We start from the raw sequence: 24,616 nt of genomic DNA, 5'->3' as shown, positions 1-24,616 counted from the left end.
TGTATCCACATTAATTGGCATCACAGCCCAAGAAATGTTCTAAACACCCTCTAAGCACAAGAATCTTGTTTTTGGAGGTTGAATATAACAATTAAACTAACACTTTCCCTGATACCTTAATGTTGTGTTTGGTTGAAAAATTTAGGAAGGAATTTAGAAATGGAAAGGAAAAGGAAAAGGAAAAAAGTGCGTGAAATTACGTGAAATACAGATATATTTTATTTTCATTTCACCTACCTTTTCTCTTTCCCTTTCCAAATCTCTTCACAAATCCTCCAACCAAACACAGCGTAAGTTTAACAAGTGCTAATAATCCTCTCTCTCTCTCTCTAATTTTCTTTCTCATTTTTTGTGAGAAAGTAAATTTTACTGATTGTATGAAATTACAGTACGTAATACAAACACATTTTCCCTGATACCTTGTGTTTTAACAAGTGCTAAACATCTTTTCATGCACGGTTTTTTTTTTTTGGGTTGAAACAGCAAGATGAGATACAGACCCTATAATTTAATCACAGCTTGTTGAATGCGTGTTTGATATTGTTTTCATTTTCTATTTTCTATTTATATTTTCATTTTGAAAAAAAAACACATAAAATTATTTGGCAAACTGTTCTTAAAAATTGTTTAAAATAATCCACTTCTTAACAAACACCCATAAATTGTTTTTGAATTTTTGAAAAACTCTTCTTCACACACAAATTTGTTTATGTTTCCACACACACACACACATATATATATATATATTTGTTTTTAAAAATAAAACAACCATTGTTTCCATAAAGTTTTCATTTGTATGTAAAAACAGATTACAAAGATTAGAAAACAACCTTTTGATGTTTCTTTTAAAAAGGGGCTTTCAAGAAATTTACCCGAAAATAGATGTTGAAAATAGTTCACCAAGTAAGTTTGTTTGTGTTTTTCAGAAAATAGTAATCGAACACAAAGCCAAACAAATACTCAAAATAAAATAGAAACTTACCAAATCCAAGAAACTTATGGAAATAACACTCCAGTCTAGATCCTCTGCCGCGTTTATCTGCTGTGCTTCCTGCATGGCTACCAAAACTGACTTGGAATTGATAGAGGGAACCGTAGCCAAGTGGCATGAGTTTGCAAAACTTCTCTTCGGTGGTTCAAATCCAACCGGTTCCTACAACGCCATTCCATCCATCCGGTTTTTACATAACACTCATCTATATCGATCCAGCATAGACAGTCCCCCCCCCCCCCCCAAAGGATCAGTAAAGAACATGGCCTTAAATTGCATCTTGATCGAAGAGCCCAAGGGTATTGAGGCACTCTCCTCATCTGCTTTTTCTTCCTTTGATGGACTCTCAAACCACAAATGGGCTCAAAGGAACACAAGCAAATCCACGAACTTGCTCGATTTAGTGTGCCTCGCCTATTCTATTAGCTGTAGTAGGAGGTTGACTATGTCCTCAAACATTGATTGCTAGACGGAATGTAGGATCAACTCCTTTTTTATTATGAGAAGATAGTTTGAGAGAGGAACGAACTGAACCAAGACTCAGACCAATACAGTAGTTGAGATAGGAAAATTTGAGAGTGAGAACCTAGCTCGGCATGAAAATTTAACAGCCCATAGTTAAGAGGATACACACCTCTCATAGTCAATCAAATCGGTCAAGAGATAGGGATGTGCACCTTGTGGATGAGTAAGCCCATCATCCATCCTAGCTCGAGAAGATAACCAGCGATATAGCAGCACGAGTCACGGGTTTCATCCCTATATCGCTGGTTATCTTCCTGAGCTAGGTGTGCATCCCTATCTCGACTGATTTGACTGACTATGAGAGGTGTGTATCCTCTTAACTATGGGTTGTTATGGAGGGATCCAGTCAAGTACCTGCATTCCGATTTCCAATCTCATGGATGAGCCTCCTCTACGGATGCAAAGAGCTCCCGCACCTTATTTTATGAATGGGCAATCCGAGAGGCCTCGTTACAAGCCCAAGGGCAGAGGGTGGGACATTAATCCAAAGCTCGAGTACGGTATGAACCCTTCCTCCATGAAAGGCTCGAGCAAAAGGTAGAAAGGCTAAGACAAAGCCGCTTCCTAAGTCAATCAGGTATGGCTTTAGTTAAGTAAAAATACCCCCTCTTCACCAGTAGCCTAGGTAGGCACGTGAGCTCTTTTAAGTGTTTAGTACCTCACTGGTGCTCTATATGAATCACTCACATATTCTTCTGAATTATTTGTATCCGCAGGATTAATATGGAAAACGAGTAGGACATGCAAGAACAAGCAATTTCTATTGGAAACATTCTTCTAATGAATTCTTTGGAAACTTCTATAGTAAATGGAACAAGCCAAGGAAGAATTTTAAGTCCTATTTACTTGCCTGCAAGCCCTATGAAGAAAGGTGCTTTTTCTTCCTCTAGCATTTCTAGTGAACCCAAGAAAGCCAAGACTAGCTCATTCACCAGCATTTGGTTGGAGCAACAGTAGGGCAAACCCAGTCTCAGTCCTGCCTATGGTCTACAAAAAGGTTGAAGAGAAAGCGAATAGATGACGTGGGAGAGAGTAGCTTGCTATTACAACTAGTAGTCGTCTAGAAAAGGGGTTTGGAATTCGACCTCTCCTACTCTAAAAAGGAAAGTATGCTCGATTTTCTTATCATCGAAAAAACCAAATTCTCAAAATTTTCAACAAATGCAATACTTCGAGAAATAGGGATAGAGGAAGAAGAAAAAATCGAAGATTTCACATAATACTTTTGATCAAAAAAACAATCTGATTTATTTTGTACCTCTTGCTCAATGAGAAAATGAGTCAAAATCTACAAGATCAAACCTATGGGACTTGAGGAATGATATAAAAAAAGAGAGAAAAATATTAAATAAAAAAAATAAGTAAATAAAAATGAAGTAGAAGAGCCCAGATTTCAAATGAACAAATTCAAACTTGAAAAGGATCTTTCTGATTCTCGAAGAATAAGGAGCAAAGGGATTGATCGAGATGCCCAAGGAAAGTCCTGCATTACAACAGATGCCTTTGAATGCGAATAAGATACAGCAACAGATAAATCAGATGAGGGATATGTTCCTAACCATTCAATAACTGATTCTTTGTCCTCGACAGATAATTGAAGGTAATCTGTCTGAACTTGAGGCTGATATCTTCCAGATATGACGTCATTTTGGTGGTTTTTATTATTTATTTATTTCTTTCTTTCTTTCTCTCAAAGGTCTCAAACATTTGTTTGAGAAACCATAACAGAGAGGCGAAGAGGAGATAGGCGATTGGACGGCAAGGGATCGGCAGCGGCGCGGCGACGGAAGCGGCGACTCCAATCAAGAAAAGAGGGTTCTTCAACATGTCCAAAACATGTCTTCCAATTCACACTCCATGAAGAAACTAAGATGATTGTTTGGTCAACCAATTGAGAATCTAAGGTTTTGGAGGAGTCCAAACAAACCTTATCTATACCCAGATCTCAACCCAAAGATTAGCAAAGCAGAAACCAAATCGTAGTTCTCTCCTTTCTTGTTTTCCCCCAATTTAACAAATTAATCTATTTCAACTCTCTTACATACAACAATTCTCTTCCAAAAGCCACAATTTCCCAGCTATTATACATTATTTCTCAGGGTTTTTCACAAACAACAATCTAAGCAAACAAGAATAGAAGAAACCCAGAAAACAAATCGGCCTAAATCAGTATGTGGAAACAAAACCAGGCCTTTCCTCTTCGACAGCAGCGACAAGGAGAGAGAGGAGGAGGAGGTTGAGGATCCATTACACTCTTGATGAAGTCGCCAATGTCGTCGCCTCGCCATCCACTGTCGCTCTCTGTTCCTAAGGTGCTTAGGGTTGTGGTTGTGGCCTCTCAAACTGAGAAAAGAAAAGAGGCTCTCTGTTCCTAAGGTGCTTAGGGTTGTGGTTGTGGCCTCTCAAACTGAGAAAAGAAAAGAGGCGTAAAGGAAAAAGATTTATATATAAAAAAAAAAAAAGCCCTACCAAAACGATGTGGTTTTGGTAGCCCCACAGGAAGCATGGCAGACTAACCTGGCAGAGGATCCGGACTCAATAATACCCCCCCTACTCTGTCCAAAATTCTTTATCAATTCCCATCTCAATCAGAAAGATTGTAAGAATATAATTTCATATCTTAAAAATGTTCATGTGTTTGTGCACTTGAGATAGAGCCATCCCTCGATACAAATACTAAAAATATCCAAGTGGCCAAGTGTTACAGCATTGTGGCCTTTACAGCTAACCCTTCTATAATCAATATTTTACAATTTAATAAACTCAATTAATTAATTAATATTTTTGAACCAACTTCATCCTATAGGGTATATAATAATAATAACAATTACAAAAGCCACCTGAGGTCCAGCAGTAGAATGTTCAAAGCACAATCATCCCATGACCCATCCATCCTTAACAGCCTCTTATCAAACTCATCTGCAACAGAACAAACTGTTTTTAGAAAACAAAAGGATTCCCATCTCTGACTCCATTAAGAGAACAAGTATGAACTCACAAGTAAACTTACAAAGGCCTTGACAAAGATTCAGCTAATTGTGACAAAAGATAGTTGCTCTTGGTTTCATGATTTGCTTTATATCCCTGACATGTCATGGACATTGTTGATTGTCGAATAACAGTTGAGACAATTTGAGGATCCAATGGCTTTAACTTGTAACTAATTGGGAATTCCCCTCCAAGATCATCAGCAAATCGTCCTGTTCGCAAATTCCACTACAATAACAAACAACTTTAAAGCCCATACACATCAAACACACAAAATACTCAGTAATTTGATCAATTTTTCATAGGAAACCACTCTCATTAGTAAGATCAAAGCAGGCGTAGCTATCTAATTTGTTGTTATTCAAAGGAAAAAGAAGAAAAAAAAACAGATAGAGATCATGCATTCCAACAATCACAATTGTGAGAAAATAGAATTTGAACCCAATTTCTCCCATAAATATATCCAACATAATAGAAACTCACTCTGGCATTCCAACAGTCACAATTGTTGCTTCCCAAAGGCATCGGTATTAGAAAAAGAAAAACTCAAAAATAAAAAGGCACAAAACCTGATTTGGAAAATAGTTCTGATAATCTATCTATTCAAACATATACATGTAGAGATCATGCAGTTATTCTTTAAGCATGCACACACACACACACATATATATATATGCATACAGATGATTTTCCCTGAATCGCCTTAGAGAATTATCTCGTTAGAAAGTGGCATATTGCCGAATACATATAACCTGCTTTACGATCTCACATTCAAGAATATTGACCAATTTGATGTTCAATCTACTTGAGAATATTAGCCATGAAAGATCTGATTCCTAATTGACTTCGTAAGTTTCTAAAAGAAAAATCTAATTAATAACTGCACACAACACAACATTGAAAGAACTTTTCACCAATTAATTTCTAAAGAATTGCCTACCGATGAAAATGAATAATACACTGACCGCCAATTTGTGAAAGAACTTTTCACAGATATTGTAGATCAAGGTTCTCAAAATCTGATTTTACCTAGATGACACAAGAAACTATATTTTGAAATTATTTAAGACCATAAGAACTGTGAATGAGCATGAAAATTCCAAATAGCTAAACAGGTTCCCCATAAAATTGAGGCCAATGCTTTCATTAAGTATCTTATTAGCTGTATGCTATGACGAGAAAAGTCAACTTGTTAAGATGAGTTAGCCAATTAGGGCTCTCGATGCTCTCGATGATTTTGAATTAGAAACATCTATCAAACCACTGTATACATAAACTATTCTCCACGAGCAACATTCTAGAGGAGTACACATCCCATATGAAGCCTTACGGGCCTAAGTAGCATGGACACTTCTAGAAGGAGCAGTGTCTGTGTCTAACATGTGTCAGACACCAATACTTCTTCAAAGTGTCCTAGTTTAAGAATAAATGTTCATAATTTCACTTTTCAAATCCTCCTGGACAACACAACTTACAAAGTGTCCTTAGGAACACAACATGTGTCAGACACCAATACTTCTTCAAAGTGTCCTTATGGGCCTATGTGGTGGAACTTCTAATAGTAACAATGTTTGGCATTCTTAGGAACGCAACTTACACACCCCAAATATGTTTTGAAACATTTCTAAAATGAATTCAATCATGTGCATGACATGACCAACTTTAACATAGGAAAAAGATTTTAGAAACAAAAAAAAATATTAAAAAGAAAGCATGCAATAGGATTATGCCTTATATACATGATATTTATAGAGCTCTATCTCAACAACTTGCAATAAAAATATATAGATAGTAAATTGGATTAAATATTTTTCTTACGTAAGATGCATAAATATATTAAAACTTGACATGACATGTCATGTTTTTTTTAAGATTTGCCCATGCCCTGTATTTGTGTCTATGCTACAATGCTGACAGCATTTGTGTTGAGATTTCTCTATCAAGTGATGGCTCACAATGGTTCTCTCATTTTTGTGGAATCCAAAGGGCCATCTCATAACCTTGTTCTAGAGGAAATGCACTTTTTTTTTAACTGAGGAAATGTACTTTAGAGAGTTGTACCTCAAAAGATTTAGACTAAAGCACCATTTTTTTTTTACTGGGTCATATGTAGCCAATAGCAAACCTAAGAAAAAAAGAATGCAAATTACACACAAATAATTATTAAAAATTTGACAAAATTAGCTAACCATCTTCATGACGGCCTCTATCTACACTTTAACCAAGCAGACAGCTTGAAGTGAGTATTGATATTATGACCCTTAAACCTACATCCTATTCTACTCCCTTCTGTCATTAATGCGCATTTTGATATTTTTCTTTACTTCAAGTGTTGGGTTTTATTTATGCTACTGAGCTCCAGACTGATTGTCTCACAATTATCGTCGTCCTTCCACTAATTTTACTGCCCCAAGAAGAGAAGAAAAGAAAAAGTTTGAACATACAAAAGTGTAAAATTTAATGTATAAAGAGAAATAGAGAGAGAATAAATTGTATGTATTATTGATTGATGTAATGTTATTGATTTGTTGATATAAATTACAATGATTCATGATTCCTATATATAGAAGAGGGTGAGTGTGTAGTAGGTAAGGAGTAGGTGAAGTGGAGGTGGTAGTGGTGTAGTGGTGTAGTGGGTTAGGTTTAGTGGAGTAGGTGAGGTGGTAGTGGTGTAGTGGGTTAGGTTTAGTGGAGTAGGTTTAAGTGGGTGAAGTAGGTGGAGAGTAGGTGGAGGTGGTAGTGGTGTAGTGGGTTAGGTTTAGTGGAGTAGGTTTAAGTGGGTGAAGTAGGTGGAGAGTAGGTGGATTTTAACAAAAAGAAGAACGAAATATTGAAGAAAATAGGACTCAGTGGAAAAACAGCAACAAACAATGGACTGCATATTCTCCCTAAAGCAAGGTGCAGGATCTAGTATCAACAAATATGGTAAAGTATAAACCACTCCCAAGAAATTTTTTTTTTTTATCATCAACAAAGAAAGAAAGATATATTAAGGGTTGGTTTGGGATGTTCTCAAAAAGTGCACTTTTTGACTTATTGGCTTATATGGGTTAGGTTTGAGTTGGGTTTGATGTGAAGTGTTAGAGAAGTGATGTGATTTAAATAAGATGATGTGACTTAAATAGGATAGTGATTTTTTAACTTTTTGTATTATTTAGATCATGCCAAACTTGGCCTAAGGCTCAAGGCCAAAAAAAATGAGGATAAGGCATCCTCTACAAGAAAGATGGAAAAATAGAACCAAAAAGAGACAAAAGAAAATATAAAAAGATAAACAGCTAATACTACACAGTACAAACTGACACCCAATCGGTAGCAATCAAAAAAAGCGGAGTCCCTCGGAATACTGAGCTCGCTGAGGCCCAAAAAGACGCCAAGTATCTCACCCTATCCCATAAATAGTCTATGTCCCGGACAACTCCTTCGAAAACCCGCACATTTCTTTCCAACCAAATGACCCAGAAAATTGCAAAGACGACACCACTGCAAACCACTCCGAAGAAATAACCGAGGAAAAATATAAGAGAATTGAAACGGTTGAATATAATGTTCTTGTACAGGAAGTAACAATGGATATGGAGAACAAATCTAGTAGTTAGAATAAGGAGGTCCTCATAAGGAAGAAACACATGACAAAATGGAAAACATAAACTACTAAAATACCCATACTTTTTACCCCGAAGGGGTTGGCTTAGTAGGTGCAACTTGGGGCCTGAGGGTGTGCTCCCTCTAAATCTTAGGTTCAACTCCCACTAGTGTTATCAACTCCTTGAGGCCACACCCGTGGGCTCTGCCCGGGATTTACCTGATCCACGTGGAGTTTGCGTGGGTCTTGAGATTAGTTGAGGTGTGCTTAAGCTGACCCTGGCACCCGGTCATCAAAAAAAAATACCCATACTTTTTAAGCATCCCAGCTTTGGCTGTCTTTGGATACTTGAAAGTGCAGTTTTGAAGTTCTCAAGTAGTAAGAACCCAGATTCCAAATCCATTTAACAAACAGCAGAAAACATGATGTCCACAACTATCAATAGTAAGTTTTAGGACTGAAGACAAAAGCAACAAGGTTCACACTAAAAGCTATGCATCTACAGATAGGATAAAAACCACAACAGATGACTGAGCATCAAGATTCAAAAACAATTTTTGTCCAAACTCTAAAAACAAGTAGCCCTTGGTCACAGTGTGATTTTGCTCCTTAGCTATTTAACTTAGAAGGGTGATTAGACGGATATTGATCGTTTCAGAATCTAACAAGAATACAATATGTTTAAGATCACTACATATATTTAAAAAAGAAAATAATGAAAATGATCATGCAAAATGTAAATACCAGAAGATACCATGCACATGGTCATACCATCTCAAACGGATTTCCTCATTTTATCTTCAATTAGTGTCACTTCTAAGTTCTAACTTCTTTTTAATGGGTTCATTTCTTATTTTTTCTTTTCTTGTAACACCACTCATCCTTTTCAACATTCTCATTTTCATTATACTTATTTTTTGAACATATTTTTTTCTTTACTGCCTAACATTGAGTACCATATATCATAGCAAAGTCTTATAGCTATCCTATAAAATTTTCCTCAAATTTATAGGAATCCTACGATCGTACAATACTCTTGATGAACTCCTCCAATTCATCCATCTCACTCTAATTTTATGGGAACATCTTTCTCACTCTCTCCGTCTTTGTGAATAATTGACCCAATATATCAAAAACAGTCACTCTCAGGTATCTTTTATCCATCAAATTTTACATTCATACTTTTAGTTTTGCCAAAGTTACACTCCATATTCTATCTTACCCTTACTTAAGCTAAACTCTTTAGATTCTAAAGTGTCTCCACAATTCTACCTTACAGTTTACTCATTCTCTTGTTTTGTCAACTAAAACAATATTCTCTCTTGGATAGTATCTCCATAACTTCTGAACTAATTTATTATTTTTGTCACTCTTGTGGAAAAAAATTGGACGGTCTCATTTTCTTTCATGGCTAGATTATCAAAATCACGCCATAAAGACTGAAGTTTAATAGAGATAACTTTTTTAGAACCATGTAATTCTTGTTTTAAGATTTCCCAAGCATCTCTATAATATTTTGCACCAATTATTCTAGGAAAAATAGATTTGCTTACCCCATGTTGTATGTTGAGTGATACCTTTCCACCTTTTTTCTTACTCTCTTTGTATTCCTTTTGTTTGCCTTGTGTCCATGATGCTAACAGGGAAAACTTCCCCCACTATCTCCCATAGATGTTGAGAAACAAAGAGGGACTTCATTTGAATACTCCAATAACCATAATTTTTCCCATCAAATATGGGTATTTGATTTGAAGTATAGTTGAAGGTGGCGTTGTTTGAATTTGTTGCCATGGACAAGGTTTAGAGTAAAGAGTATGAACAAAAAAAGGGTTTGGCTCTGATACCAAAAATATGTTGGGTGCATAGTGTATATGTGAATTATAGTGGGACCAAAAATTCTAGAGAGAGAATTTGCAAGATCCAAAATATAGCGAGAATTTTAGAGAGAAAGAGCCGAGAGAGGGACTTAGATAAATAGAGTTGTCCTGTGCTTTGTATTGCTTTGCTCATTTCTCAAAGGAAGTAAACATGCCTTTATATAGGCTTAATGGCCACCCTTTGCAACCAATGGAAATAAGACACATCTTGGCTCATTCTCAGCCACACATACAAGTACATGTTAAAATTAAATAATTAATTTGTAATATAGGTTGCAAGTTGCCAACTTGCTGTTTCAGTTCATGAACATAGAGATGTAGGAGATATAGATAATCTACATGGCATCTTTCCATTGGTTGTAAGGGTGGCAGCTTGTCCTATAAATAAGCTCTTTGCATTTATAACGCCACCAACAAACAGAGCAAAGCAATACAAAGAAGCTCTCTCTCTCTCTCAAATTCTCTCTTTGGGTTTTTCAATTTCTCGCTCTAGAATTTTTGGTCCCACTAAAATTCACATATACACTTTGCATTTCAGCATTTTCATTTTCATTTTAATTATACTTAATTTTTGTATATATTTTTTTCTTAACATTGCATACCATAGATCGTAGCAAGTCTTATAAGTAATAGCTATCCTACAAAATTTTCCCATCAAATTTATAGGAATACTACGATCATACAATACTCTTGATGAACTCCTCTATTTCATCCATCTCACTCTAATTTTATGGGCACATCCTTCTCAATCTCTCCGTCTTTGTGAATAATTGACCCAATATTTCCAAAAAAGTCACTCTTAGGTATCTTTTATCCATCAAATTTTACAATCATATTTTTACTTTTGCCAAAGTTACACTCCGTATTCTATCTTAACCCTGCTTAAGCTAAACTCTTTAAATTCCAAAGTGCCTCTCCCCCCACAATCTATCTTATAGTTTAATCATTCTCTCGTTTTGTCAACTAAAACAATATTTTCTAACAAAGAACATACACCAAGACATATCATCTTGAATGTTCCTATTAAGTCCCATCTGTAACTAACGAAAAAAAGGAAATTTATTTATTAAAAAAAAAAAATACCCAATTGGTACACATTAATGGGGGTGTTTGGGAACCTAACTTTAAGGCTAAAATAGCCTCAAAAACAAAAAAAAAAGCCTGAAAGCCTCTAAACCAATGGTTTAAAAAAAAAGAAAAACAAAAAAATAGCCGGCAGTGGGCTGTCACTGTGACAATGTAGGCACAGCCTACTGCTGTCACAATGACAGGTTGGTAAATTACAATTTTGCCCCTTTAGATTAATTTTGAAAAATGAGAGGTTAGGGACAAATTTGTCATTTTAACTTCAAACATCATTTCAACACATTTTTCAATACACCAACTCAAATAAAAATCCATCCCATCTTCCCAAACACAAACTAAAATAGCCTACTAAAATAGCCAAAAAGCTTCTAAAATAGCCACTTCCCAAACACCCACAATGTGTGTTTGAGAGGGAAAAGATTGGGTGCACACCTAACCTTCGGCATAGTGCACAAACTGGTTGTCCCATGACTTGAACCCATAATCTCAAGGTTATTAGACCAAGGTTTTACCATTGAACCAATGGCCACCCCTAAAAAATAAAAATAAAAAAAGAAAATTTATTCACCCAAAAAAAAGAAAAAAAAAGAAAAGGACTTAGTGTTGCTCTAAGATGTCAACTTATTAGTATTAGTCATGGCTCCATCTAGCATGTCTTTAATTACATTAATTTTGAATTGATACTATTTTTCTCTCTAAAACTCTCCACATTATCTCCCTAGAAACCCTATCATATATTTTTCCAAGTCAATAAACGCCATATGGAAGTCATTTTTTTTTTCCTAATAAAACAATAACATCCATGGTAGGAAACCAAATTGATTTTTTGACAAAGTCATCTCATATCATAATCTCTGCTCAACTACTATCTCCCAAAGTTTCATTGTATGACTAAAAAAGTGCACCCAATTTAGAGCAATCGTTGTTCACCCTGTTAAGTGCCATATATAAAAACCATGAAATGTTTAATGATAAAATTTGAAGACCCAATTTGGGCCCTTATGCCTTTAAGAAGGGAGTTTTACAAGGACAATCATTTATGCCAATTATATATGATCATATGCATGTAAGTAACACACACACGTGCAAAGAGTCAAACTCACCCAATACAAAAGTAATCGTTTCACATGCTAATCCACACTCCCTTGGAAAAAGGTATAACAGTTCACAAATCAGTATATGCATGACATAACCAAATAATGTTTCCTTGAAACTGAGAATGTTTAAATAAAAATCACAAATAAATGAATAAGAGCTGAATTGAACTAGTGAAGGACAAAAAACTACATTGACCACATAATGTACGCACACCTTAACATGGCTACCATGAACTGGGAGTTATCATCAGATAATTCCTGCAAAAACCATTTTACGATAACAAATTTTCAATCATTTTGGTACAAAATGCATTGTGAGATTTGACTGAGATTAGGCATGTTACCATTTTTGAGGAATAGCAATTGATGCTCCAGACAACTCTCTAGCAATTTCCTTAATGATCAATGATACTGTACAATAAAGAGAAAGGAAGAAGAAGAAGAAGATATGAAATGCAATCTTATAACTTTTTTAGTTGAACTTCATCCAGACAAAAAGTTCAAAGAATAAGTGGTATCACTGTTAGAATAATATCTTTAGTTATTGTGTATTGATTATTCTATTAACTGTTATTTTCTTATTCTGTTATTTCCTTATTTGTACCTCCAAGGCTTCTATTGCAAGTTACCTATTATCAATATAAAGGGGGATGATTGTCCAATCATTTCCTAAGTTTTTCTCTCTAAAACAATCATGGTAATTCTTTAATTATGGGATGACTCATTCATTCCATGGTACCTGATATAGGGGAAGGATACTGTCTATGGATACTGCCCAAGATATTTGGGATGTTGTGGCCACTACCTATTTCCGAAAGGAGAATTTCTCACAGACTTTTGAGTTGCGACATTCTATTGAGCGCTCAGTACAGGGGGAGATGACTATCCTTCAATACTTCACTTTTCTTAACTATGACTGGAAACGTCTTGATCATCTATAGGATTATAAGTCTGTTTGCACAACTGATTTAGTGGGTTACCAGAAGTTTATTGAACAAGAACAGGTCTTCAAATTTTTGGAAGGTCTCAACTTAGAGCTGATCCTGTTCGAAGTCATGTCCTTGGTATGGATGTTCTTCCTTCCCTTCAGGAGGCCTTTGCTTATGTACAGAACGAAGAAAGCTATCGTTTTTCTATGTTGCCACCTACCTCTACAGCACGCTCAGACTTACTTTTTGCTCCTCCTATAGATAGTACTAGTCCGCCTCATACTTCCTCTAGTCCTTCAAAGAATGATACATTGTTCTGTGATTATTGTCGCCAGCCGAGACATACCCGTGAGACTTGTTAGAAGCTTCATAGGGTTCCTTATGGTGGTCATGGTGACCGTTCTGGTAGTCGTAGGGGTCGCTCTGGACAATTTTGAGGACGCGGGTTTAAACCACGTGCACATCATACCAGTGCAATGGATACTCCCAACACCTTTTCAGTTGCTCCTCCTGGTGGTGATATATCTAGAATGTCTTTTTCTGAGTTAGGATGCTTTGTGCCACCTATTGGATCGTTGCTCTTTTATTACTCCATCTGGTACATCCTCCTCATCTTTTGCCCACTCAGATAACTTAGCCACTTCTCCAAGTACTTTTCTATCTCATAAGTCTTTACCTTGGATTATTGATTTAGGTGCCTCGGATCATATGTCTAGGTCTACTGATTTGTTCTTGGAATATAAACCTTCTTCAGGTCAAAACAAAGTTATGATCGTTGATGGTACTGTTTCTTCTGTTTTTGGGAAAGATTTAACCCATGCCACTCCTTCTCTACCATTATCTTTTGTTTTGCACGTTCTCAATTTCTCTGTTAACCTTTTATCATTTAGTCGTCTTACTCATGACCTGAATTGTAGTGTGTTTTTCTTTCCTGATCATGGTCTGTTCCAGGACCTTATCACGAGGAAGACGATTGGTAGTGGTAAAGTAAAACATGGTCTCTATATCCTGGATCAGGCAGACAAGTTGGCACTTCATTCCATCAAATTTCCTACCACCAAGGAAGATCTGCGACTGTGGCATCAGCGTCTTGGGCACCTATCATTTCTATTATTTAAGCATTTATTTCTTTATGTTTTTACAAACAATAATGTTTCTGAGTTTCATTGTGAGTCTTGTCAACTTGGAAAACAACACAGAACTTCTTTTGCTCCAAGCTTTAATAGAAGTTTAGTACCTTTTTCCTTGATTCACTGACATTTGGGGCTCATCCCATGTTATATCTTTAAAAGGTCATAGATGGTTTGTTATTTTATCGATAATTTTTCTCGTACTACTTTGGTGTATCATATGAAAGACAAAAGTGAGGTCTTTTCTGTGTTTGGTAATTTCCATAAAATGATATGTACTCAATTTGGGGCGATTGTCAAAATATTGCGTTCTGATAATGGGGGTGAATATATTGATTTTGGTCTAGCAAGCAATTTTTCCACCCATGGCATTATTCATCAGACTTCTTGCACCAACACTCCTCAACAAAATGGGATTGCGGAAAACAAGAATCGTCATCTTCTTGATATAGCTCGTTGCATGTCTTTTTCTATGCATGTGCCTCAGCCTTATTGGGGGAACCCAGTTCTCACTGCTGCCTACCTCATCAACCATCTCCCAACCCAAGTGTTGCACAAAAAATCTCCTCTCCAAGTTTTCTCAAGTTTTAAGTCTGTGTTCTCTATTCCCTCCAAAGTCTTTGGGTGTGTCTGTTTTGTCCACAATCATACTTCTTCTCGTCAAGAATTTGATCCCCGCTCTCTAAAGTGTCTTTCCGGGTTACTCTCCTACTCAAAAGGGTTATAAGTATTATTATCCTCCATCTCGTAAGTGGTTTGTCTCCATGAATGTAACATTCTTTGAGTCAGAGTCTTATTTCTTGTCACAGTCCTCCTCGAGGTCCCAGTTCTCCCTTCAGGGAGAGCCTTGGTGTGAAGGGATTCCTAGATCTGTATCAATTCCTGGCTCATCACTAGTGGTTGAAAACACAGAAGGTGAACTAATTACTAGTGGCGAAAATACATAATCTAATGAATTGAAGGAGGGAAAAGTCTATGTCAGAGGGACAAAGACAGACAGAAAGTTACTTAGATACAAGAGACCACTTTTGTTCATCCACTACTATCTTCTTCTTCTGATGAGAGTCCAGGTAACTCTGAAGTCCTTATCCTCCTGAGTATACTGATCTTGATATTCCTATTGCCCAACGAAAGGGTGTGAGGTCTTGTACTTAACATCTCATTTCTAATTTTGTGTCCTACTCTAATTTGTCTCCTTATATAGAGCCTTTGCGTCCAAAATTTCTTCTATTAGTATACCTAATCATTTTCAGGATGCTCTTGCTACCCCTAAGTGGAAACATGCCATGATAGAAAAATGAAAGCACTCCGTAAGAGTGGCTTGGAGATTAACTGAGTTACCTAAGGGCAAAAGACTTGTGGGATGCAAATGAGTGTATACTGTGAAACATAAAGTAGATGGTTCAATTGAGTGTTACAAGGCTCGACTAGTGGCAAAGGGCTTTACGCAAACCTATGGAGTAGACTACAAGAAACCTTTGCACCAGTGGCTAAGATGAATTCAGTCAGAATACTTCTCTCTCTTGCAGCTAATCTAGATTAGCCACTTCATTAGTTTGATGTAAAAAATGCTGTCTTACATGGTAATCTAGAAAAAGTGGTGTTTATGGACATCCCTCATGGCTTTGAGGACCATCAGGCAAAGAGTAAAGTATGCAGACTTCAAAAGTCATTATATGATCTCAAACAGTCTCCGAGGATTTGGTTTAAGAGATTCACCCAAGCTATGCTCAAATATTGCTTCAAACAAAGTCAGGCTAATCACACTTTGTTTACGAAGCATTCCTTACATGGTAAGACTACAATTCTCATTGTTTATGTGGATGACATAGTACTTGCAGGAGATGATAGTGAGGAAATACCCCGGTTACAGAAATATTTGGCAAACGAGTTCGAAATAGGTATTGAAGTTGCCCGGTCCAAGGATGGAATTTTCATCTATCAAAGGAAATATGTTCTTGACCTATTGAAAGAAATCGGGATGTTTAGGAGTAAAGCTTGTGACACACCACTGGAGCCAAACCAGAAGCTTAGTGATGATAGTGGGGGAGCTATTGTTGACAAGATGAGTTATCAGAGACTAGTGGGTAAGCTCATTTACTTATTCCATTCTCGTCCTAAGATTGCCATGGCAGTTAGTGTGGTTAGCCACTTCATGCATGCTCCTCATGAGACACACTTGGCTACAATAATGCGCATCCTTAGGCACTTGAAATCTTCTCAAGAAAAGGGTCTCTATTTCTCCAAACATGATCATCTTCGGGTGGAAGCTTATACAAATGCAGATTAGGCAGGATCAATAACTGATAGAAAGTCCACATCTGGTTATTGTACCTTTGTTGGAGGTAATTTGGTTACTTAAAGGAGCAAGAAACAGAATGTCGTCACCCGGTCTAGTAAAGAGGCCAAGTTTAGAGCCATGACACAAGATGTATATAAACTCTTGTGGATCAAGTTGCTGCTAAGTGATCTGGGGATTAGTCATACTGACTCCATGCAACTTTACTGTGATAATAAGGCTGCTATTAACATAGTTCACAATCCAGTTCAGCATGAGCGAACAAAACATGAGGAGATTGATCGACACTTCATTAAGGAGAAACTCACCAGTAACACTATATGTATTCCTTTTGTGAAGTCAGCAGAACAACTGACAGACATTCTCACCAAGAGAATTGAAAGCAAATCATTCCATGATGTGCTTGGCAAACTGGATATGAGAGACATCTTCGCCCTAACTTGAAGGGGAGTGTCAGAATAATATCTTGTTAGAATAATAATCTTTGGTTATTCTGTATTGATTATTCTATTAACTATTATTTCATTAGCTGTTATTTCCTTATTTGTGCCTCCAAAGCTTCCATTGTAAGTTACCTATTATCAAGATAAAAGGGGATGATTGTCTAATCATTCCCTAAGTTTTTCTCTCTAAAACAATCAATCACAAGTGTGCGTACTAGAGCAACTAGTTTGGTTTGTGCCCAATAACAGACAACCCAAGTAATGTTCATTAAAGCAGTTGGCAATTTCATGACATATACATGCAACCTAGGACAATGGTAAAATCTTGGCCTAATAACCTTAACAGACAACCCAAGTAATGTTTCATTAAAGTAGTTGGCAATTTCATGACATATACATGCAACCTAGGACAATGGTAAAATCTTGGCTTAATAACCTTGAGGTTATGGGTTCAAATCTAGGGACAACCACTTTGTATACTATGCCAAAGGTTAGGTGTGTACCCAATCTTTCTCCTCCCAAATACACATTAATATGTACTAATTGGGCATTGTTTTTTATACATGCAACCTAGGAAGAAACCCAAGACACTATCACGAGCACAGCACAATGGATACCTATGGAGTCTTAAGAGAGCTTGAATACACATGGGAGAAGTGTTGAAGAAGCTTCACTGACATGAAGAAAGCCCTCGACAAGGCATGGATCAAGTAGAGAGACTAAGCAAAGGTTCAAAAAACCTTAATTTACCCTGACTCCTAGAGATCTATGTTACATGGACTCTTCTAAATATATAAAGTACCTATGTTGGACACTTGACACTTGAATAAGGGTATGGAACATATGTCCAACACATGTGGTTGGACATTCACCTAGCAAACATTTTAATAATTCAAGTTCACTATAAAAAATAAGAATTATGAATATTTTGTCGTGTCCCCATGCCCTTGAATATGGTAATTAAATGAACAAGACCCGTACCCAAGTCCATGTATCTAGCAAAAGAACAAACAACAGTTTGGTAGATCATGTTAGTAGTGTGGTTGATTAACTTGGTCATCGTGGTTGATCACAGTGTCAGAATGGTCGATCATCTTAGTGTTCTTTACTTGCACTTTATTTTATATAATTTGATTCATTTTAATGCATGAGATGACAGCATGAATATGTTAATATGTTACTTTGAACATGGATCGTTTAGGCATGTGACACGGGAACGGGAACTTAAAAGCCACATGCTCTAAATTGTGGTACAATAGGAGTAGACTTGTGTAGTTTACACCTTTAAGAATTTAAAGTACTTCTAGTCTAGATTAAAAAATAAATAACAATTAGACATCCAATAAATTTTTTTCTTTCTCCCAATTAATCATATAGCAACACATTTCTATGAGTATTATAACTCATTTTTTTATGTTTTGCCAAGTCAAAACTTCACTCACCTTCGAATTTAGTTCATTATATTTGGTTTTTTTAACTCCTAAGGAAGCCTTAAGAAATATATTGGGAAAAAAAAACCTTTTGGAATGCTTTGGATCACTAAATTTACCGTTTTGGAACGGAAATGTACCATGTTTTGTAATGTGTATACGAAAATGTAATAATTTGCTAGGGTATTAGCATTTTCTGGTAACACTAGTTAATCCTTATTGAAAATAGAACATGTCTAATTCCGATTAACATGTGTTTTGTAACACTTAAAAGATTAGCATTGAAAGAGGAAATTAAGACATCATTGTCGTTGAAGGATTGGTTTGAAACATAGTAGTTATACAATACCTAGTAGGGTTGAAATCAGTGTGGTTCGGCCGGGTTTTTTTTCAATTTTTGGGCCAAATCAGTTCACTCGGTTTTGTACCTATGAGAACCAAACAGACCGAGATAAATATATAAACTGCAAAACCGGTTCATACAGTTTGGTGAGGTTGTTACAATTTTGGGCCTTTTGCAAATTTAAAAAAAGTTTGAAAAAAGGCCCCCAATGTGCTAAATGCAATGTAGCTATTTGTGATGGAAGCTATTTATGTTGTACACGACATCCATCCAATTCAAGAAAGGAAAAAAAAAACAGACATACAACAGTAAACAATAAACTGAAACATTAATTCAATCCAATGGTTGCTTTGCTTCAACAGTTCAGAATTTAGCAAAATCAAAAGGGTTTTTAAAAAGGTTCAAGAGATTAGGGTTTCTAAAAAGTTCAAAAGATTAGGGTTTTCAAAATAAAAAATTAGGACTTCAAAGTTACCTTAGTTCTGAGTTGAAATTGCTACACCAACAAGAAGATCTTTGCAATGAAAGTGAAGGAGTCTCTGTGAGAGGGAGTGCTCTTCTACTGCGTCCTTGCTTCAGATGAGTAACAGTGAGGAGTGCGACAGGATTGTCATGGATGAAAGGGTTGATGAATGAGAAATCCAGTGGTGATGAATGAGAAACCCTAAGGCTGTGAGAAGTTGAAGACGGAGAGAGAGAGAGAGAGAGAGAGAGAGAGAGAGAGAGAGAGAGAGAGAGAGAGAGAGACTGAAGCGGTGAGAAAAGTGACTGTTTGTTTACCGGGTGTCTATGAGAAAAAAATAGGGGTTTTTTTTTTATTATTAAAGTGAGTGAGGCACATGAATGGCTGTGATTGTGCCACACGGACGGCTAAGGTGAGGAGGGTTATTTGGTGCAGTTCAGCCCTGCATTTTGAAAAACCAAAACCGAAGGCAAGAACTGAGAAATTAAAAAACAAGGCCAACAGACCGAAACTGGACAGGAAAAGCAGACTGAAAACCGGTCAATTCGGCCGGTTGGTTTGGTTTCTGCGGTTAATCTTTCACCCCTAATATTAAGTGATCAATTACAGGGAACCATTGATTCAGTGGTTAAAACTCGGCCTACAAACCTTGGGGTTGTGTGTTCAAACCCGAGTGCAGCAACTTATTGCAAATTACGCCAAAGATTACGTTTGTACCCAATCTACCCATCCAAACTCCCCATCCAATGGGAACAAAATTGGACGTACATTTTAAATACTTAGTGACCAATTCATTAAATGTTCAGAGACCTACTATAACATAATTCTTTACAACTGCACGTACGGAAATAATTTTTTCAATTACAAATCAGAAGCTGAGCGATAAAACATACCACCGACATCATGTCATGATATTCTTTCAACAAGTCATCAAGAACAAGCTCCAACACCTAAAAGCACCAAAAAGCAAATGAGAAATAAGCAACAAAATAAGTCATTGAAGTAACAACTTAAACACAAATAAGAAATCCCACATTAAGTTTTAAAATCCTGAAACAGATTAGTCAAGATATTGCATGATATACCGCAATTTTTCCGGAACAATAGGGTTCAAGAAGCTGGACTTGAGTTGTTACCAACCTCAGTGATTGATTGAACACTAAAGCATAAAATTTAACTTGCAGAAAATTAAAAAGACAAACTCATTATGGAAATTTTCACAAGAAGTCAATTTATCACTTCTACTACAATTATTACTGCCATTTTTTCTTATTATATTTATCATTATCATCCTGTCATTGTGGGTTCTGTCCTCATCAGCTTCAGATGCTACAAATTGATGGTTTTACGGTTCTATTGAAGACGAGAGGAAGTTTGGGAAGCAAGACAAAGTTCCAAAATAGAGAAAGAAGTATGGATTACAATGTTAAAAAATGAAAAAGAAAACTAAGAAAAAGTTTAAAAAGCCAAAACCAAAAAGAACAAAAAGTAAAAAAACAATAATTGGAGTTTCATCGTATTTTTAAAAGGACAAATTTCACTTTACCCTGTGGTTTTACTCCATGTGCGGTACACCCCCTAACTTTAATAAATAAGCACATAACCCCTTATGGTTTGTTGACTAAAGTGTACTATCAAACATTTGGTCAACACACACCTGGAACATAAATGGCTCCATTAAAACACATTTTCTGCCCAAAAAGATGACAAAAATGTCCTTAATTTGCACAATGTTAAGTTACTTATATATACAATGGTATTTTAGTCTTTTCACCTAAGTCATCAACAGTATAGGCAGTACACTTTAGTCCACAAACCATAGAGGATTATGTGATTTCTAAATATCAAGGGGGTGAATTGCACATGGAGTAAACCACACGAGGGTAAAATGAATTTTGCCCATTTTAAAACACAGTTGATACATAAAAAGAAGGTTCTTCTTTCCTTTTTTAGGCCACTGCTTAGGGGACAAGTGCTAAAATACAAAAGGCACATTGCGCTTAAAATATCACAACATAGTTCATTTGTTAAGGCATTGCACAGTGTACACCAAGCTGCTAAGGAATCACTGATCTTAATGGAATTATCTGTTACAATTATACATCAAGAACCACCTTCCCCAATCCCAGTACCCACCCCTACTCCCCAAATAAATAAATAAAATAAGGATAATAATGAAAAAGAAAACAAAGAAATGAAATATAACAATATAATCCTGTTACCAATTTATTTGGATCAACTTGTACAGTCACAAATTCATCTGCATCCCGGTCTTTGAATCTTTGCAATATATGGTTCATATAAACCATCAAAGGTCCAATCCAAGGCTGCTTTCCCCTTTTACTTGGATTTGGCATGCAGTGATTCAAAATGAGGTACGTATTGGCTTATTGACCTTCTGAGTTGCCAAAATTCATAAATTCACAGCTCAATCCAATATATGGCTCATATATACAATAAAAAATCCAATCCAAGGCTGCTTTCCCCTTTTACTTGGATTCGGCATGCAGTGATTCAAAAACGAGGTATGTATTGGCTTATTGACCTTCTGAGTTGCCAAAATTCATAAATTTGCAGCTCAATCCTATAAAAAGGAGAAGAGGAAGTCCAACAAAACCCAAAATGTATTCAGTCAAAGAAAACAAAAAGGTGTTAAGTACAAGTTAAATATTTGCAGCTTCCTAACAGTTAAATCTTACCAGAAAAGTCATCCAAGGGAATGTTCCCAGCAGTGTCCAGAGTAAGAATGCTAGGATGAGACAAATTTCTCAAAGAGTAAATATGTCACTACCTTACCAATCTCTGACATGACCAGAATACTGTCATAGGTCTTATTAAGTCTTTGTTCCAGCATTTTCTTCACTATCTATTAATATATATTCAAGGTACTGAACTGCATGCCATTTATAGTCTTTGCCTAGTTGCTTAAACAATGCACCGTGTGTACAAAAATCAGGCTGAATCCCTTTATCTAGCATTTCCTTATACAATCTCAAGGCCTCGTGCCAGTTACCCAAGTTACAGTTCTCATTTATTAATATAGTGTAGGTATATTTATTAGGGGGTATTCCCTTTGCTTCCATCTCATCAACATATCTGTAAGCCTGATCCATTCTTCTCAATTTGCAAAGACCATTTATCAGCACATTATAGGTGATCACATTTGGCATAACACCCTTCTCTTTCATCTCATAGAAATACATAAATGCCAGTTCTAGCATCCCTTTGCCAACATGAGCATGAATCAACAGTGTGTACGTAACAACTGTAGGGGATAAGCCTTTACTCAACATCTCATAGAATAATTCCCTGGCCTTCTTGAGATGCCCAATTTCCAAAACGGTGTGAATAATGCTGGTATATGTTACATGATCAGGCATGAGACCATCCCGAACCATCTTTTGCAACAACCCACATGCTTCTTCCAAATTGCCCACTTTACACAATCCATCCACAATAACATTATAGGTAATCAAGTCAGGTGGAAACCCTTTTGCTAACATTTCTTCCTGCAGTCTAAATGCTTTGGATGTATCCCCAAGCTTCAGTTCCCCTGCTATTCGAGTTGTATATGCAAAGTGGTCCGGCTCCAATCCTTTATGCAACATTTCATCAAAGAATTCGTTAGCCATTTGTAAATTTCCTACCTTGACAGAACCATTTACTAGAATGGTATAAGTAAAAACATCAGGAAGAATCCCATGATTGATCATTTCTTCTTTAAGCCGCTTAGCATCCTCCAGCTCCCCCAATCTGCAAAGGCCATCTACAATAGTATTATAGGTGACAACAGTGGGATTGAGGTTTGTACATTCTAATTCATATAACAATAGAAAAGCCTCCGTAACGTCCCCTAGCCGACAGTAACCATATATCAAAGTGTTGTATGAAACTATATCAGGCGTCAAATTCTTTCCCAACATATCACAGAACTTTTGTCTAGCATCAGTCACTTTTCCCCACTTACAGAGACCATACATTAATGTATTATAAGTCGAGACAGTAAAAGAAACTCCTCGAACTACCATCTCTTCCCCAAGCGCCAATGCTTCAACAAGCATTCCTTTTGTACAATACCCAGAAATCAAAGGGTTATAAGTGTAAGCTGAAACCTTTAACCCCAAGTTCAGCATCTCCACAATCAACCCCTTGGCCTGGTCAAATTCCCCTTTCTTTGACAACCCATTGATCAACACATTATATGTAACATCATTCGGAGTACAACCTCTTCTCTGCATTTCCAATAATAGGTCTAGCGCTTGCTGCACTTCACCATCTTTACAAAACGAATCCAACAATGTATTATACGTAAGGATGCTTGGCTTAATCCCAAACATGCCCATCAATTGGTACACTTCCCTTGTTTTGCCAACTAAATCCTTATCCCTAAGCATCCTAAGAATTCTATTGCAGTTTTTCACATCTGGCAAGAACCCATTCCTCACCATCTTATCAAAAATCAACAAGCATTGCTCGACCATCGACTCCTTAGTATACAACCACAATAAAAGATCAAGTAACTTAATCGAAACCTCCGCATTCACATACCCATCAATCAAAACATCCACAATCCCATGCAAATCCACACTAATAACCCTCTCCATCACCGAATAAGCCGAACCCATCAAATTATTCTGAACAAGTATTTCAAGAATTGTACAAAAAATGAATTCTGACCGCTTAAACCCTGGTTGCCCCTCGGCCCACCGGAACAACCGAAGCGCCACTCTGGGGCGCCCGCGAACCGAATTGAGTATCCGTATAAACAACTCAGGATCAAGAATCACAGTTCGTAATTGTTCAGAGACAACCCAGTACTTACTGGCAAAAGCCCAGGGCTTGTCTTCGATTGTTTTCAAAATTAGGTTCCCAAAATGGGTCTCTGAGAATTTTTTTGAAATCGTAGTAGTAGTGGAGTTATTGTTGTTATTGTTGTTGTAGTCGGAGAAATCGGAGGGACAAGGGGAAGAGAAGATGAGGCGTACCTTGAGAGAGTCCAAGTTTCTTCTACTGCTACATTGGGCTATGGATTTTGAAGCTCTCACACAGAGAGTCATTGATCTGTGATGAGAGATGACAAGTAACACATACACATGTGCTACTACTGTATATATGTTGGCATAAAAATAGAGGTTTTGGCAGACAATAGAGATGGGTTTTGGGGGTTTGAGATATAAGAGATCAAATAAAGGAATTAGCTTTCCTTCAACATTGTTGGTCACTTGTGGAACACATTCAAGTGACTGTGACTGACTGGTCTTTCAATTAGGGTTTTCTTTCTTTTGTAACCATAACAAAAGAGATTCATTTGGCCAAGAAAATGTTTAAGATTATTTATACTGACCTCCTCAAATTTAGAAAAAGTTCAAGAAAAAACTAATGAGTTAGTTTAATTATTAATTACATTGAATTCTTGTTTTAGTTAGGAT

General features: G+C 36.6%; 1 protein-coding gene across 14 annotated transcripts; it reads right to left on the bottom strand.

Moving 5' to 3' along the window:
* Positions 1 to 4,113: 4,113 nt before the first annotated feature.
* On the bottom strand, positions 4,114 to 24,500 carry LOC114273990 (Pentatricopeptide repeat (PPR) superfamily protein). 14 transcript variants are annotated; one of them, XM_082883369.1, is made up of 9 exons: positions 21,887 to 24,500; positions 21,410 to 21,771; positions 20,081 to 20,137; positions 19,200 to 19,629; positions 12,495 to 12,561; positions 12,365 to 12,408; positions 12,157 to 12,197; positions 4,527 to 4,732; positions 4,114 to 4,435 (listed from the first exon to the last, which is right to left on the bottom strand). In XM_082883369.1, exon 1 carries the CDS (start codon positions 24,242 to 24,244, stop codon positions 22,022 to 22,024), a length of 2,223 nt encoding a protein of 740 aa, XP_082739495.1. In that variant the 5' UTR covers positions 24,245 to 24,500; the 3' UTR covers positions 4,114 to 4,435; positions 4,527 to 4,732; positions 12,157 to 12,197; positions 12,365 to 12,408; positions 12,495 to 12,561; positions 19,200 to 19,629; positions 20,081 to 20,137; positions 21,410 to 21,771; positions 21,887 to 22,021. The 14 variants fall into 14 exon arrangements, with proteins under 14 accessions (XP_082739495.1, XP_028071628.2, XP_082739494.1 ...); XM_028215827.2 differs by having other exon boundaries at positions 19,200 to 19,394; XM_082883368.1 differs by lacking the exon at positions 12,157 to 12,197.
* Between the last annotated feature and the right edge of the window lie 116 nt (positions 24,501 to 24,616).

Source organism: Camellia sinensis, chromosome 8 (genome assembly GCF_055761805.1).
Source record: "Camellia sinensis isolate YWXY chromosome 8, ASM5576180v1, whole genome shotgun sequence".
NCBI lineage: Eukaryota > Viridiplantae > Streptophyta > Magnoliopsida > Ericales > Theaceae > Camellia > Camellia sinensis.
The sequence above is the reverse complement of the archived record's forward strand: the minus strand, read 5'-3'. Positions and strand labels throughout refer to the sequence as shown.

Coding starts and splice junctions, on each gene's coding strand:
- LOC114273990 (XM_082883369.1), bottom strand. CDS start 24,244: ATGACTCTCTGTGTGAGAGCTTCAAAATCCATAGCCCAATGTAGCAGT.